This window comes from Pituophis catenifer, unplaced genomic scaffold (assembly GCF_029215685.1).
Source record: "Pituophis catenifer annectens isolate HBS135680 unplaced genomic scaffold, rPitCat1.0.hap2 SCAF_10, whole genome shotgun sequence".
Lineage (NCBI taxonomy): Eukaryota > Metazoa > Chordata > Lepidosauria > Squamata > Colubridae > Pituophis > Pituophis catenifer.
This window is the reverse complement of record NW_027256890.1, coordinates 2,296,199-2,313,134: the sequence shown is the minus strand read 5'-3', so window position 1 is coordinate 2,313,134 and position 16,936 is coordinate 2,296,199. Positions and strand designations below refer to the sequence as shown.

General features: G+C 50.7%; 1 protein-coding gene across 1 annotated transcript in view; it reads left to right on the top strand.

Moving 5' to 3' along the window:
• The window catches only part of SCARF2 (scavenger receptor class F member 2), a 76,819-nt gene extending 61,873 nt beyond the window's left edge, over positions 1–14,946 (top strand). The window contains exons 10-11 of the mRNA XM_070950782.1: positions 8,688–8,840; positions 13,908–14,946. Of these exons, the coding sequence (XP_070806883.1) occupies positions 8,688–8,840; positions 13,908–14,851 (1,097 nt within the window). The 3' untranslated portion in view covers positions 14,852–14,946. The remainder of the gene's footprint in view (positions 1–8,687; positions 8,841–13,907) is intronic.
• The last annotated feature ends 1,990 nt before the right edge of the window (positions 14,947–16,936 follow it).

Below are 16,936 nucleotides of genomic sequence, written 5' to 3'. Positions count from 1 at the left end.
CCAGTGCAACAGAAGTTGCCTCCAGAAATCGTGGGCGCTCAGTCACTGGAGGTTTTTAAGAAGAGTCTAGAGTAGACAATCACTTATCTGAAATGGTAGAGGTTCTCCTGCTTGCGCAGGGGGCTGGACTAGAAGACCTCCAAGGTCCCTTCCAGCTCATTCATTCTATCTTCTTCTAAAGCTTTTTGATGTGAAGTGACCCGTTCCATTCCAGTTTTAGAATCTCAACCTGTAATTTCTGCTTGGACAATCTCAGGTGTGCCTTGGTTCACCGTTCTGATAGTCCTTGTGTGATGCATATGGCCTCTCCTTTTGCCTCTGGACACATCATCTTCTGGACCTTAATCCAGTGGCATCATAGACTTCAGAGCTGTGGTTCCCCAGAAGCTCAGTGGGGACCTTCCAGCCTGCAGGGCCAGTCCTGGTTGTGAAGGCCTCTTTTGGTTGGAAGAGTGGAGTTGTTGACCTTCCCTTCTCCAGTGGATCATAGATTATCCCTCATCCATAGCCTCCTATCATGGGTGATCCTCTAGGAAAAACATTCCTGATGGGATCTCACCTCATCCTTGGGATATGCAAGTCCCTTCATCGCTGCAGATCTAAGGGACAATAGATGAAAGGCCTAATACCTGCAAAGAAGGTATTAAAAATATCCCACAAAGTTCAGGAGCATCTTATGGGCGTACCCTACTTCCTATGCATCTTAATACCCAAAGTTGGGTTTTGAAAAAAAAAAAAAGTAGGACAAGGTGAGTGAGGATGGATTCCAGATCATTGTACCTTTGGCATTCAACAACCTGAGTAATTATTATTTTTACATTCACCAAGTGCAGGTAAGGCCACACTTGGAATCCTGCATCCAGTTTTAGTCTCCACGATGTAAAAAATATGTTAAGACTCTAGAAAGAGTGCAGAGAAGAACAAGCAAGATGATTAGGGGACTGAAGGCCAAAACACACGATGAATGGCTGCAGGAACTGGGCCTGGCTAGTCTAGTGAAGAGAAGGACCAGGGGGGGCAGGCTAGCAGTCTTCCAATATTGGAGGGGCTGCCACAGAGAGGAAGGGGCCAAGCTATTTTCCAAAGCACACAAAGAAACAGACAAAAGGGGTAACATTGGGGTAACATTCCCAAGGGACCCAGCATTGGGTTCCTTGGGAAGCCTTTATCACAGGGGAATCCTTGTCGTGTCAGGGTGTGGAACCAAAGCCCCTCCTCCAGGCATCCAGGCGGTGAATTCAGGATCCACTATTTGAAGATGAGAAGGACCAGGGGAGACATGAGAGCAGTCTTCCAATAGCTGAGGGGCTGCCACAGAGAGGAGGGGGTCAATCTATTTTCCAAGGCACCTGAAGGCCAGACAAGGAATAATGGATGGAAACTGAACAAGGAGAGATTCAACCTGGAAATAAGGAGGAATTTTCTGACAGTGAGAGCAATCAACCCATGGAACAGAAGTTCCCTTCAGAAGTTGTGGGAGCTTCATCACTGGAGGCTTTCAAGAAGAGACTGGACTGCCCTCTGTCAGAAAGGGTGTAGGGTCTCCTGCTTGGGCAGGGGGTTGGACTAGTTGACCTACAAGGTCCCTTCCAACTCTGTTAATCTGAATCTAAGATGATCAAAGGTCTGGAGACTAAAACATATGAAGAACGGTTGCAGGAACTGGGCCTGGCTAGTCTAGTGAAGAGAAGGACCAGGGGAGGCAGGATAGCAGACTTCCAATAGTTGAGGGGCTGCCACAGAGAGGAGGTGGGGGTCAACTTATTTTCCAAAGCACCTGAAGGCCAGACAAGGAATAATGGATGGAAACTGATCAAGGATAGATTCAACCTGGAAATAAGGAGGAATTTTCTGACAGTAAGAATAATTAACCTATGGAACAGAAGTTGCCTTCGGAGGTTGTAAATGCTCCAACACTGGAAGTTTTTAAGAGGTGATTGGGTAACCATTTGTCTGATGTGGTGTAGGGTTTCCTGCCTAAGCAGAGGGTTGGACTAAAAGACCTCCAAGGTCCCTTCCAACTCTGTTATTCTCTTCTGTTTTTTCCAAATCTCACTGGGAAATACAGTTGGGAAAGGTCCTGAAAGCTGCAGCGTCAAAGCCCCTGGAACGTTTTCCTCCTGAAATGATCCTCAGAGCTGTGTTTACAGTAGCACGCTGGGGCCGGGCTTCCCTCCCCTCGCTAGCACAGAGGCCCTTTCTCCGAAGGAGAGACTGGGACTGAATGAGTCTGTGTGTCTGCATTTCCTGGCGTTGACTGCTGGTTGGAGATTTTGTATAAACAATGGCAGCGAGAGCTTTTCCCCTTGGCCTCTGTCGTGCAGTTGTGCTCTTTGCTGGGGCTCCAGAGGAGGAGACGGATTGTGCCGCACAATCCGAGGCAGATTGCTTAGAAATGGAGGAGCATCCCGGCTACTAGTCCCACTGCCCAACCTCAGCCCAGGTTTTGGATGAACCTGGTCAGATCAAGCAAAGCCGGTTTCAGACCCTGCTTTCCGACAGCTGCTAGCCAGATGCTCCATCCAGGAAATGAAGAGACAGGAGCACCATCAACTTCCCTTGTGGCTGCATCTCAAGGCTGTGCAAAACAACTAAAACAATGCCAGCTGGATTCCTACAACATGCTCAGCTGAAATGAGGCCTGCCTCTTGCAGTCTGCAAACCATGGGAGATGGGTTTTAATATTGTGGGAAGCCTGCTGGTCGGGACTGATCCAATAAACCATGGTTGAACCGTAATTTGAAGCCACTCAAACCTTACTGGAACCATCTAGCTCAGGTGTCATCAACCTGCGGCTCCAGAGCCACATGTGGCTCTTTGGGCCCTCTGCTGTGGCTCCCTGTCAGGTGGTCCCACCACTGGCTGCCCCCCACCCTTGCTCTCCCCTCCTAGTCATTCCTCGCCTGGCCTGAGAAGGTAAGGGTGACGGCGGGTGATGGATAAGTGGCCGGGGCAGAGACAGAGAGAGGGGGGGAGAGAGAGAGAGACATAGAGAGATACAGAGGGAGAGGTGAGGAGAGAGGGAGAGAGAGATGTCAAAAGGGTTTTGTGATTCCCGGTGTTTTTTAACAACCAGTTCTCTGCCCTAATGCCCGGCTGGGTAGGTGTGGCTAGGGAGTCATGTGACTGGTGAAAGTGAGTGATGTTGAGTTGGCCACGCCCACCCAGGTTTTGTGGCTCCCGGTGTTTTCTTTTCTGTGGGAAACGGGTCCAAATGGCTCTTTGAGTGTTTGAGGTTACAGACCCCTGATCTAGCGGTTGAGACTTGCTAGCTGTGTTCCCAAGGCCTGCTGAGCCATAGACCCTGGAAAGTGTACAGGGAAAAGCCAGAAAGATAATAAAGGGTCTGAGGGCTAAATCATATGACAAAGGGTTGAGGGGGACATAGATATGTCCAGAGGTGGTATTCACTTACTCTCCCGACTGGTTCCCAAATGTGAATGTGCGTGCATATGCACGGCCTTCCGCACTTGTGCTTTGCTCGCGTGTGCACCTTCTGTGCATGCGCCCGGCCTCAAAAATGTGCCTTAATAGGACAGCATAGAAGTGGGGTGGGTGGGTGGGCCCACCTGCAATTTCCGCAACCGGTTCGCCTGAACTGGTCTGAACCGGCTGAATACCACCTCCGGATATGTTTAGCCGATAGAAGAGAAGGATCAGAAAAGAAGACATGATAATTGTCTTCCGGTAGAGTACTTGAGGGATTGTCTATGGCAGTGATGGTGAACCTTTTAGGTACTGAGTGCCGAAAAGGTTGCGTGGAAATGTCGTGTGTGCGCACGCATGCTCGTTGAGGTTGCGCTCTGGAAAAGCCAAACTTCCAGGTTCTAGCACGCATGTGCACCTGACGATCAGCTGGCCACTGCGCATGCAAAGGGCAGTTTTCAGCACTGCCACGGACACAAAAGGATCGCGCTCCGGAAAAGCTGAACTTCCAGGTTCTGGCGCGCATGCACACCCAACTATCAGCTGGCTGGCGTGCATGCGCACACCAGTTTTCAGCACTGCCGTGCAGATGAAGGACAGTTGAGTATTGCACACACATGCATGCCAGAAACCCAGAAGACAAACAACAAGGCCACGCGTGCTGGGCAACATGGCTTCACCTGCCACTTTGGGCACGTATGCCATAGATTCGCCATCACGGGTCTATGGAGATTCTCCGTCCTCCAGGTCACGGTTGTCCCAAAGGTGCTTTTTTCAAGAGGCAACTAGACTTTCTGGTTTTTCTTTGAAGACATTTTGCTTCTCATCCAAAAAGCTTCTTCAGCTCTGACTGGATGGTGGGGAATGGAAGGATTTATACTCCTTACATGTCCAGCTGTCTGTTTGAATGGATTTCCAGAGGGATTGCAGACTACAGGAACCATTTGCACCACTCAGGTGACCTTGAGGACCCATACAAACCTCCAAGTGGCCTCAACGACCCTGTAAAAGGATGCAAAGGACCAGCTGTCTGCAAGGAATATAAATCCTTCCATTCCTCACTATCCTGTCAGAGCTGAAGAAGCTTCTTGGATGAAAAGCAAAACGTCTTCAAAGAAAAACCAGAAAGTCTAGTTGCCTCTTGAAAAAAGCACCTTTGGAACTACTTGAGGAATTATCACCAAGAAGAGGGGATTGATTTAGGGCAGGACAAGAAGTCATGGATGGAAGCTTGTTATAGAGAGATGCCACCAAGAAGGAAGGAAAAATTCCTGCCACCCAGAACAACTTACCAATGGAATAGTTTGCCTCCCAGAGTTGTGGTGGAGGTTTTCAAGAAAAGATTGGACCAGCCTTTTGTCCGGGATGTTATAAGGACTTCTGCCTCGAGCAGGAGATTGGACTAGAAGACCTCTGAGGTCCCCTCCAACCCCATGATTCTATGTTCTATGTTTTATGTAGACCAGAGGTCTTCAAACTTGGCAGCTTTAAGACTTGTGGACTTCAACTCCCAGAATTCTCCAGCCAGCATAGCTGGGAGTTGAAGTCCACAAGTCTTAAAGCTGCCAAGTTTGGGGACCTCTGGTCTAGACTGACTTGCTCCCTCTTCCCCTCGCTTCCTCTTTCCTACAGGACCTTTGGGATGGCAGAACCCCCGAATATAGATTGCTTGTTTCAGGTTGGGTTGGGTTCACGTGCCATGCAGGCTTGGACACCCAGATTTGTAAACTGGGCTTCACAGCTATGTGTGATGCTAACATGGCTCAGGGCCAGGTTATCTTCTGCCGCATAGCTCCCAGCGACCGGTAAGATCCCACAGAGTTCGTCTCCTCTGGGTCCCGTCAGCTAAACAATGCTGGCTGGCAGGCCCGGGGGGAGGGCCTTCTCTGTGGCTGCCCCAGCTCTCTGGAACCAGTTACCTCCTGAGGTCCGGATCGCCCCCACCCGATTGGCCTTCCGAAAAGCGGTGAAGACCTGGCTCTTCAACGGCAGGCCTGGGGCCGTTGATCTCGCTATTGTGATCTTGTGAGATCCAGCCATGAATGGTGTGAATGGGTTTTAATTGTTTTTAATGGTTTAACTTTTCATGTTTTATATATGGTTTTTAAATGCATTGTAAGCCACCTTGAGTCTTTGGAGAAAGGCGGCATACAAGTTGAATGAATGAATGAATGAATGAATGAATGAATGAATGAATGAATGAATGAATAAATAAATAAATAATTCTCAGTGCTTTGGCTGAAAGCCCCCAGCGAGCAGCTCCAGGGCTCCCTGGACCCAGACCCTGATGCTGCCCCCTCCTGCCTCTTGGCTCCCTTCCCCTAAAGCGCTCTGCGTGCAGTTGCCACCTCCAGAGCCATTCGGGGCCTGGCCAGCCCCACGTCCTCCTGCATTTCTCCCTCTGCCTGCACCAACTCTGAGGCTGGCCCTCCCGGAGCGCCCCTCAATTGGCAGAGTTCTCTTATTTCACCAGAATGAAATGCTTTGGTGCCAAGCTCCTTTGTTTGGCTTGGCACACGGGCCCTGCCATATGTTCTCCTTACCCAGTTTTGCTGTGGAAGACCCCCATGGCTGCAGCACAGAGGGGGTGGGGGCACCAGACAGAGCTGCAGGCAGGGCAGGGCAGGGCACCCTTCTTCTCCTGCTTTGGCTTGCTTGCTTCCTTCCTTCTCCCACCTTTCTTCTTTCCTTCCTGTCCTCCCTCCTTCCCTCTCTCCTTTCCTTCCTTCCTTCCCTCCTTCCTCCCTCTCCCTTCCTCCCTTCCGTCCCTCCCTTCTCCCTCCCTCCCTCTCACTTCCTTCCTTCCGTCCCTCCCTTCTCCCTCCTTTCCTTCCTTCCTTCCCTCCTCCCTCCCTCCCCCTTCCTTCCTTCCTTCCATCCAGTGGTGGGATTCAGCCAGTTCGCACCACTTCGGGAGAACCGGTTGTTAACTTCCTGAGCAGTTTGGTGAACTGGTTGTTGGAAGAAATCATTTGGGCAGAGAACTGGTTGTTAAATTATTTGAATCCCACCACTGCTTCCGTCCCTCCCTTCTCCCTCCTTTCCTTCCTTCCCTCCTCCCTCCCTCCCCTTTCCTCCCTTCCTTCCTTCCGTCTCTCCCTTCTCCCTCCCTGGAGGAACTGGAAGAGGCAGCCTGGCAAAGACGAGAGTTGGGGGCTTTTCCAAGAGTTCTCCTGTCTTGTTCGAGAGTGCAGGACACAAATAATGCTTTTCCTCTGGACCAGCTCCAGCAGTGGCCTCAATTGTGGTTATAAGTCAAGGACTATCTAAATCAGGAGTCTCCAACCTTAGCAACTTTAAGCCTGGAGGACTTCAACTCCCAGAATTCCTCAGCCAGCTTTGCTTTGGGGAATTCTGGGAGTTGAAGTCCTCCAGCCTTAAAGTTGCCAAGGTTGGAGACCCCTAATCTAAATTATCAAGCTTCCTGAACATTTGCTGAGATGTTGTAAAGCTGGTTTTGGCAGCTCACTATTTTAAATTATATATCTCCCCCCCCCCCCACACACACCTGATTTCCAACCGGCCCCTGGTAGACTGCCGCAGGATTCACATATGTCATCTGTTGACACCTCCCTGACGATGATTAATGACCAATAAGCAGGAGAGGAAATCAGGGATAACCCTGGGCTGCAGCTCCTGGTTGTCCAGCTTTCGGCTATGATGAAGCACTGAAGGTGATTATGCCAGTTCCTGCAGCCTTTGCCTCCTCCTGCCTTCCCACTCAGGGGGAGGGGGGGCTCAGAGCTGCAAAGCCCCTGCCGAGGCTGCCCCCTCTAAGAATCACATGAGGCCAGGGATTGCAGCAGAATAAACACTGGGGCAGGGAAGGCGAGAGGCCCACGGGAAAGGCACCTTCAGCCTCTCTCGGCATGGTTTATTTGGCGGTGACTCACCCAGAACCAGAGGTCTGAAGGCATCGGAAACGCTGCTTCCCCTCCGAGGTTTTGCTGCGCACAGAGGCCCTTCTGTTGGGCTCGCCTGGCACATCGCTGCCAGAGCGGCTCAGTCAAAAGGGACCCAGTGGCTCCGTGGCTAAGACGCTGAGCTTGTCGATAGAAAGGCCGGCAGTTCAGCGGTTCGAATCCCTAGTGCCGTGTAATGGGGTGAGCTCCCGTGACTTGTCCCAGCTTCTGCCAATCTAGCAGTTTGAAAGCACGTAAAAAATGCAAGTAGAAAAATAGGGACCACCTTTGATGGGAAGGTGACAGCGTTCCGTGCGCCTTTGGCATTGAGTCATGTCGGCCACATGACCACGGAGACATCTTCGGACAGCGCTGGCTTTTTGGCTTTGAAATGGAGATGAGCAGCACCCCCTAGAGTCAGGAACAACTAGCACATATGTGCAAAGGGAACCTTTACTTTTACTGTTATCTTTTCCCGGGCTTCTGTGGTCGCTTTCAATATTCCCAACAGAAGTTACATAGATGCCCAAAGACATTTGCAAAGGATACTTTGCCCCTGAAAGTCCGATCTTTGCACAATGTTGCATATGGAATGTAGTCTTTTGTCCAGTCTTTTCTTTAAAAACCTCTAGTGTTTTTAAAGTCTCCAGAAGTTGTGTACCCACAACTTCTGGAGGTAAACTGTTCCACTGGTGAATTGTTCTCAGCGTCAGGAAATTTCTCCTCAGTTCTAGGTGGGATCTCTCCTTGCCAACTAAGACAACTGCCTGTCTATGGAGATTCTCCATCCTCCAGGTCATGGTTGTCCCAAAGGTGCTTTTTTTTCAAGAGGCAACTGGACTTTCTGGTTTTTCTTTGAAGACGTTTTGCTTCTCATCCAAGAAGCTTCTTCAGCTCTGGCTGGATGCTGGGGAATGGGAGGGTTTATACTCCTTGCAGACAGCTGGTCATTTGCATCCTTTTAAGAGGGTCGTTGTGGCCACTTGGAGGTTTATCTGTGTCCTCAGGGTCACCTGAGTGGTGCAAATGGCCTTCTTGGAACTGCTGAAGGGATTGTGTTGTAGAGTGGAGATAGGCGATGTCGTATCCGTCCCCCTCTGTTAAGAGAAGGCTGTTCAACTTTGACATAGATGGCCTCTTTGACCCCTCTTTCAAACCAGAAGTCCTCTCTGTCCAACGTCTCTGTCCAACATCTTCAAAGAAAAACCAGAAAGTCCAGTTGCCTCTTGAAAAAGTACCTTTGGGATAAGACAACTATCATGTCACCCCAGCTCTATTCTGATTGATTGATTGATTGATTGATTGATTGATTGATTGATTGATTGGACCTTCCTTCTCCACCCTTTTTGTATCTTGCAGTGGCTCATCATGACTTGGAGAACACCCTGAACTGCAGCTTCATTGAACCTCCTTCTGTAGTCGATCAGCCGTCACCCTCCTGGTCGTCCAGGGGCTCCTTCTCTTCCTTCGATACCACAGACGAAGGACCCGTCTACTGCGTGCCCCACGAAGGTCAGTGGAGCTCCTGGCACAAGCCAGACTCCGGTCACGCAAGGCGTCCCTTGAGATAGATCTGGGCACTGAATGTGATAGTTGGTGGCCACCAAGAGCAAAGATTAGTCCAGAAGGGCATCATTTCCTTGAATGGTTATTAGGAAAAGTTGGGATAACAAAAAAACCTGTAAGAGTGCATACACACATACACACACGCAAACACACACATGTTGCTGGGGACCCATTGCCAAAGTTGGGCCACTGCTGTCTTAATAATGCCCCAAATTTAATCAAAATACTTTTCTTTTTCTTCTTGTGCCATATCCGTCATCGGACGTTGGCAATCATGTTGGCCATCCTATTTTTATCAACAGCTGCACGAAAAAGGGCTGTTGAGTTTTGTCCAAACCGGTCCCTTAGATTTTGAAGCCATGATATTCTTCTTCTGCCTGGACCTCATTTGCCTTCAATCTTTCCCTGGAGGATTAGGTGAAGGATCAGTGGTGAAATCCAATTTTTTTTACTACCAGTTCTGTGGGCATGGCTTGGTGAGCATGGCAGGGGAAGGATATTGCAAAATCTCCATTCCCATCCCACTTTGGGGCCAGTCAGAGGTGGTATTTCCGGACTACTCAAAATTTCCACTACCGGTTCTCCAGAACCTGTCAGAACCTGCTGGATTTCACCCCTGTAAAGGATGCTGAATTTTTCCGGGTGTCTCATCGCATGTCCGAAATATTCTAATTTTTGCTTTTTTTATGGTTTTGATGATTTCCCTTGGCTTTCCCAGGCGGCTGACTACCTCCTCATTTCTGATTTTGTCAACCCAACTTATACGTAACAGCCGTCTGTAAATCCACATTTCAAATGCTTCTAGTCTCTTCAAGTGGCTTTCTGTCAGACACCAACTCTCCACTCCGTAGAGCAGGATAGAAAAGATGTAGCATCTGAGAAGCCTCATTTTCAGTCTTAGGCTTATGTCGTGACTGCAGAAGACTTTTTTCATTTTGAAGAATGCTGTTTGAGCTTTCTCTATCCTTGTTTTGACTTCAGTGGGTAAATTAAATGGGTCGTTTGCTGACAATCATGATCTTGGTTTTTGAGGTGTTAAGCTTCAAGCCGTATTTTTCAATGCCTTTAAAAAAAATCAAAGTCCAAATAACCCAAAGGGGGAAAAAACAAGGAAGGCCCAGGTGCAAAGCAACTCCCACAACTTGGCTCCTCCTGAAGGCCTTTAGTCTCACCTATCGGACATCAAAGTCGACCCCTGTCAATTTTGGCAAGGGTCCTGCCAATCAGATCGTGGTTGTGGTTTGAAGATGCTAAAATTCCCAGCTCACCAGAGCCCCTTCCCCTTTCAGAATTAGTCCTTTAGAGCAGCATTCAGTAACCGGTGGTCCGTGGACCACTGGTGGTCCACAAGAAAATTTTGGTGGTCCGCAGAAAAATTATTTGCATTTTTTATTTTGCACTAAATCAGGGGTCCTCAAACTATGGCCCCTGGGATAGACACGTGCAATGAACATTTCTGTTGCTGCAGAGAGTCTCCCTCTTTGGGATCTTTTTGTGTGGGTCGGAGGGGGGCAGAAATTCCAACTTGGGATCTGCTTCGGCCTCCTGGTGTGGGTCTTTGGCCGAAGGCTGGTGGCGAAGAGCCGGAGGGCCTCGTTCCAGTGGGACTGCATCATGGCCTGGAACTGGCTGACCATCTCAGCCCGCTGAGCCTCCAGGTGCCGGTACCTGGCTTTGCACTCCCTCAGGTCTTCCCTCTGTTTGGAAAGCCTATGCTCCTAGTCCTCAGTGAGTTGCTTCTGCTGAGCCTCTTCTCGGCCAGATCCAATCTGAACTGAGCCAGCTCTTTTGCCAACTCTTTCTCGTGGTGGCTGCTTAGTTCCAGCAAATGCTTCCTGTTGGAGCCCTAAGGAGCCCGGGTGGAGAGGCAAAGAGTTGGCCACGCCCACCCAGTCACATGACCACCTAGCCACACCCACCCAGCCGGTCATTAGGCAGATTGTATCAGTGGTACGGGGATTTAAAATTATGAATTTAGTGGTCCCTGAGGTCCGAAAGGTTGGTGACTCCTGCTTTAGAGCAGGGGTCTCCAACCTTGGCTACTTTAAGACTTCCAACTCCCAGAGTTCCTCAGCCAGCAAAGCTTTTGATGTGGCAAAGTGTCCCTCAAACATCACGTTGCAAAGGGCTGGATTGAGACGTTCCCCCAAACCCGTTTCTTGACTAACATATGACTCTTAAGAAACCAGGGATAAAGGGAACATCAAAGCACCAGCCTCATTATTTTGTACAGGTGGTCCTCGACTTACGACCACATTGGAGCCCCAAGTTTCTGTTGCGAAGCGAGACTTTTGTTAATTTAGTTTTGCCCTCCTTTTACAACTTTTCTTTCCACTGTTGTTAAGCGAGTCACTGTGATTGTCAACTGAGTTGCACGGTTCTTAAGTGAATCCGGCTTCCCCATGCACTATGCTGGTCAGTGAAGGTCGTAAAAAAGGGATCACATGATCCCAAGACACTGCAAAGGGCATAAAAATAAGCCTGAATTTTGATTACATGACCGTGGGGTTCTACAACAGCCATAAATGTGAAAAATGGCCAAAAATCCCTTTTTTTCAGTGCCGTCGTAACTTTGAACGGTCACTAAGCGAATGTTGTAAGTCGAGGACTACCCGTACTACAAACTTTCTTGTATCCCTGATGAAGTTACGGGTACCTTTGTTGCCTCTCACTTCGGCTGCCGAAACCTCTCCAGAAGGTTTTTCCTGTAAGATAAACTGGCCCCACTTCATGTTTTCCTTTGCAAAACTGAGGACTAGGATGCTGATAAGACCGCTGGAGTTCTCTGGAATTAGAGGGATGCACCCGTGGTCATAGCAAAGCAGGCTGGAAGTCTCCATTCTGCATTTGGATGGCAGGCCCGCGGTCAGAGCTTCTCGTAGGATCCGAGCTCCTAATTTCTCCTCTCCTCTCTCTGTTATTTTGGCAACCATTATGGAGCCGAGGAATTTGACTCGATCCCAGCTCCACCGCAGCCCTTTTGTAGCAAATAACAGCCCTTCACAAAAGGACCCTGTAATGCCTAAAGAATTCTTGGGCCACACAGGCATGACTTCGAAAGAAAAAAAGCTACACCATAATTACCAGACAGAGATGTTCCCACCAGTGGAAATTAACTCCTGAAGTCACGGAGGCTCGTTTTGCACAAGATGAAAATTCTGTGGCTGCTTTGGCACATGTCGGGGGGGGGGGGCATGCATGAACAGGAAAAGGGTCCCCTCTCTGTGGAAACAAACTTTCCCTCTCCAACCCTGCTTTCCCCATTCTCTAGTTCAGGGGTCTCCAAGCTTGGCAACTTTTAAGACTTGTGGACTTCAACTCCTAGAATTCCTCAGCCAGCAAAGCTGAAGTCCACAAGTCTTAAAGTTGCCAAGCTTGGAGACCCCTGCTCTAGTTGACCCTATATGCTGTCACAATTCCTTGTCTCAGGGATGTCTTCCCTTCCCTGGTTTCCAGCCAGCTTTCAAAAGACACACAAACACAAACGCACACACCGCTTCAGACTCACTTTGGATCCTGGCGTGACAGCCAGCCACCCCCTTAGCTTCCAGAGGCTGCTGGATTCCAGCCTCTTGAAATGGACTGTCCCCACAGATGCACCATTTAATAGGCTAACCCTGGTTAGTTTGTAGTTGGCTTGTTTGTTTTCTGGCTTAGGGTGTTGTGTGACTGGAATGTCCGGTTAGCTTTAAAAAACAAAGACCTATTTGTGTCTTTCCAAGTAACGAGTTAATGTAATAAGCGAGTTAACTACGTTGGGCAAATATGCAACGATATCCGTGGGTGAAAAAACTTCAAAACCTCTCAAAATGCTTTTGGTACAAAAGCCACACATATTTCTCAACAAAAAAAAAAAAATCCCTTCCAAAACATCATAATCTAGCGGTCTCCAATTTGGCACCGGAGTTGGGAGAAGAATTGTTCCTTCAACTGTTGCCAGGAGGGCTCTTGAGGGAAATGCGTAGCCATCTCAGACTCAATATTGGGGGAAAAAATGTTTGCTAATCTTGATTTAAAAACAAAACAAAACACTAGAAGTCTGCTCAGTATCATGAACTCAGTTCAGGCTGTTTAATTTTATCTCAAATTTTGCATACCAATTCCCTCTTAAAAAAAGAAAAAAGAATCCTGAAAAGATGTGGAGACTCTAGAAAGAGTGCAGAGAAGAGAAACAAAAACCATTAGGGGACTGGAGGCTAAAACATATGAAGAACGGTTGCAGGAACTGGGCCTGGCTAGTTTAATTGAAAAAAGGACCAGGGGAGACATGATAGCAGTCTTCCAATATCTCAAAGAAGAGGGAGTCAAACTTTTCTCCAAAGCACCTGAAGGCAGGACAAGAAGCAACGGATGGAAACACATCAAGGAGAGAAGCAACTTAGAACTAAGGAGAAATTTCCTGACAGTTAAAACAATCAACTTCTGTTCCATGGGTTGGTTGCTCTGACAGAAAATTCCTCATTTCTAGATTGAATCTAGGTTGAAAATGGGTTGACCCCCTCCTCTCTGTGACAACCCCTCAAATATGTCTGGACTGAGAGGGTTTTTAGATTTGGGGGTTTTTAATATAAATTACATATTATGTATTTCATATTTTTAACTGGTTGTTTTATTGTTGTGAGCTGCCCTGAGTCCTCGGAGATAGGGCGGCATATAAATTTTATTCAATAAAATAAATAAATAAAATAAAATGTCTCCCCTGGTCCTTCTCTTCCCTAGACTAGCCAGGCCCAGTTCCTGCAACCGTTCTTCATATGTTTTAGCCTCCGGTCCCCTCATCATCCTGGTTGCTCTTCTCTGCACTCTTTCCAGAGTCTCAGCATCTTTTTTATGGATGGGCTTTTTTATAGGCTTGGAGAGGGTCATTTTTGGGGCTGGGTGGATCAAGGCTTACCTGCCCTCAAAGAGTGGGTGGGTGGGTGAGAGAGAGAAAGGGGGGGGTCTTCCCTGCAGCTTGGCTCACTTGAGGTGATCGCAGCCCCCCTGACCGCCCTCCCTCCCTTCCCTCCGCAGAGAGCGACCACAAGGAGCGCGTCTCGGCCCCGAGCAGCACCCTGGAGAAGGCGCCGCAGCCGCTGCGCAAGGGCCCGGCGGCGGCAGCGGAGGAGGCGGCGGAGGCGGGCGAGTACACCGTCCTGAAGGAGAGCCCGCCGGGCCCGGCGGACGGCGGCGAGGCGCCCCTGCTCAAGTCCTCGGACAGCGAGCGCTCCTCCTGCGGCTCGGGCTCGGTCAGCGGCGCGCTCTACGCCCGCATCGCGCGCCTCTCCAAGCAGTCCCGGGAGGAGGAGGAGGCGGCCCCGGAGCGGGCCAAGCCGCCCCCGCCGGACCCCTCCACCAAGCCCAAGGTCTCCTGGATCCACCACAAGTACAACGCGGCCCAGAGCAACTCCCTGCCGGCCGAGCGCCGGCCCGGCCCCTCCAAGCGCAAGCGGAGCCCCGGCGAGGCCGCGCGGGCCAAGGAAAGGGCGCCCCAGCCCCCGCAGGAGCCCGAGGCCCAGCCCAGGCAGCGCAGCCGGACCGGCCCGGAGCCCGCCGAGAACCTCAACGGCGCCCCGCTCAAGAGGCCGGCGCCCCCGGCCGCGCCCCGCAGCCCCGCGCAGCCCAAAGCGCCGCCCGGCTTCTCCTCCGAGGCCGCCACGCTGCTGGCGGCGCAGCTGAAGGAAAAGACGCAGAGCCTCCAGCGGGGCGAGGCGGCGGCGCGGCCCAACGGCATGAGCCCCCTCCCGGCCCAGCGGGAGAAGCCGGCGCCCCCGCAGAAGGCCAAGCCGCTCCTGCCCACCTCCGCCCCGCTGCAGAAACTGCTGGGGCCCGCCGAGCCCAAGAGCGCGGAGAAGCAGACCGGCGGCGGCGGCCCCGAGGCGCCCGGAGAGCCCGCCGTCAAGAAGACGCCCATCAAGAAGCCGCCGCGCAAGAAGGGCCGGGAGGGGGCCGCCAGCCCCCCGCAGACTGTCCAGTAGGGCAGGGCGGGGGAAGCGGAGAGCCCGGCCCAAAGAGGGCCACAGCCTCTCTGTGGATGGATGGGTCGAGGGGCTTTCGGGGAGCCGGCGCTGGCGCTGGGCTCTGGCAGGGAGGGGGTGGGTGGGGGGCTTTCTGTTATAACTGCATAGACCTGCTTCTCTCCCTCGAACTCAGGGGAGACCCTCGCAGGCCTGGGGAAGGGTGCCTTGGGGTGGGTTTGGGGCAGAGGGGGGGCTGAGACTGCGCTGCTGGGGGGAGGGAGTCAGCAACAGGCAGCCAGGACTCAGCAGACGAGCCTTTTCTTGGAGGGGGGGCTGCATTCATCTCTGGAAAGCCTCTTGCCCCTTAAAACGGGAGGCGGCCTTCACTTTGGGGGTCCACAATCCCTGGGAAGCGAGGGCAGACTCTGCAGGAAGTGGGGGGGGGGGTTGCAGGGGCTGCTGCCGGCTGACCTGCGGGCTACGATCAGAACAGACTTGGTTTGGGCCCTTCCCAGCAGCCAGGCGGTGGGTTGTGTTCCACAGGCACTTGAGCTGCCTCTGATCCATCTCCTGGAATATCTCCTCCTCCTCCTCTTGGGAGCTGGGTGGGGGCAGCAGCGAGGAGGTCTTTGAAGGCCAGCATGGCTCCATCTGGTGCTTCCTCAAATAAAGGGATGGTATTTCTAGCTCTGCCTCGTCCTGGTCTTTGGACTCCTGTTCCTGGTGAACCGTTTGCCTGCCTCCCCCAGGCCCAGCTTTCCCTCCTTAAGGTAGAGGGGCTCAGGATGACCGGCCAGAAGGAAGCCAGTCTCATCTCCTTGGATTTCTCAGGTGGGTTTCCTGGGGGTCTCCCATGCAAAGATTAACTAGGGGCCACCCTGCTCCAGCCCTCAAGGTAGCTTGGGGACTTGGCATTCTAGGAGAACCTTCTGGCTTGGGGTCAGCACTAGGTTTCTGCTGCCCTCCAGAACCATCCCCAGAATTGCTATCCCAAAGACATTCTTATCAGGACAATACATCTGGAAGACGCCCCGCTGGGCAAAGCTGACTCTGGCTTGTGGGCAGGGTGGTTGCTGGCCCATTAATTTCCTGTAATTCTCCAAAGAAACATTGTGCCAGGAGATTATGGGAAATTTCAAAGAGCCACTAAGGTTCTTCCCATCCCAAAAGTGTTTCCAGCTTGGATAAAGCCTTAGTAAGGCCACACCTAGAAGCCTGCATCCAGTTTTGGTCACCAAGTTAGAAAAAAGATGTTGAGAGTCTGGAAAAAGTGCAGAGAAGAGCAACTAAGATGATTGAAGGCCTGGAGACTAAAACATGAAGAACGGTTGCAGGAACTGGATATGGCCAGTCTAGAGAAAATAAGGACTAGGGAAGATATTATAGCAGTATTCCAATGTTTGAGGGGCTGCCCCAAAGAAGAGGGAGTCAAGCTATTCTCCAAAGCACCTGAGGGCAGGACAAAAAATAATGGATGAAAACTAATCAAGGAGAGAAGCAACCTAGAACTAGGGAGAAATTTCCTGACAATGAGGACAATTAACCAGTGGAACAACTTGCCCCCAGAAGTTGTGGGTGCTCCAACACTGGAGGTTTTTAAGAACAGATAAGACAACCACTTTCTCTGAAATGGTATAGGGTTTCCTGCCTGAGCAGAGGGTTGGACTGTAAGACCTCCAAAGTCCCTTCCAGCTCTATTCTGATTGATTGATTGAACTATAGATATTCACTGCTGCAGCCAGTGAACTTGTAGCTGACAAGAGCTGGAGCTCTTGAACCAACTCATTTTAATTTATTTTAATATTCATTTTATATTGAAGCGCACTTGGTGCTTAATGGGAATTGTTATTGGGCTTCCAGTACCTGGTTTTCTAGCTGGCAAAGGGCACTGCAGCCCCTGGCCAATGTGCAGCTGGATGAACCTTCCTCCTCCACCTGTTGTTTAAGGAAAGGAATCTGTGCCGAGTTCAGGCAACCCTGTGAAGTTTCAGTAAATTGAACAATACTGGCGAAGCCAGACCAAAAATGGGAAGTCCATATAGCACTTAGCCCTTAGACTTATATACCACTTTTGTTCTGCCCCAGCTACGGATCCAAAGAAAG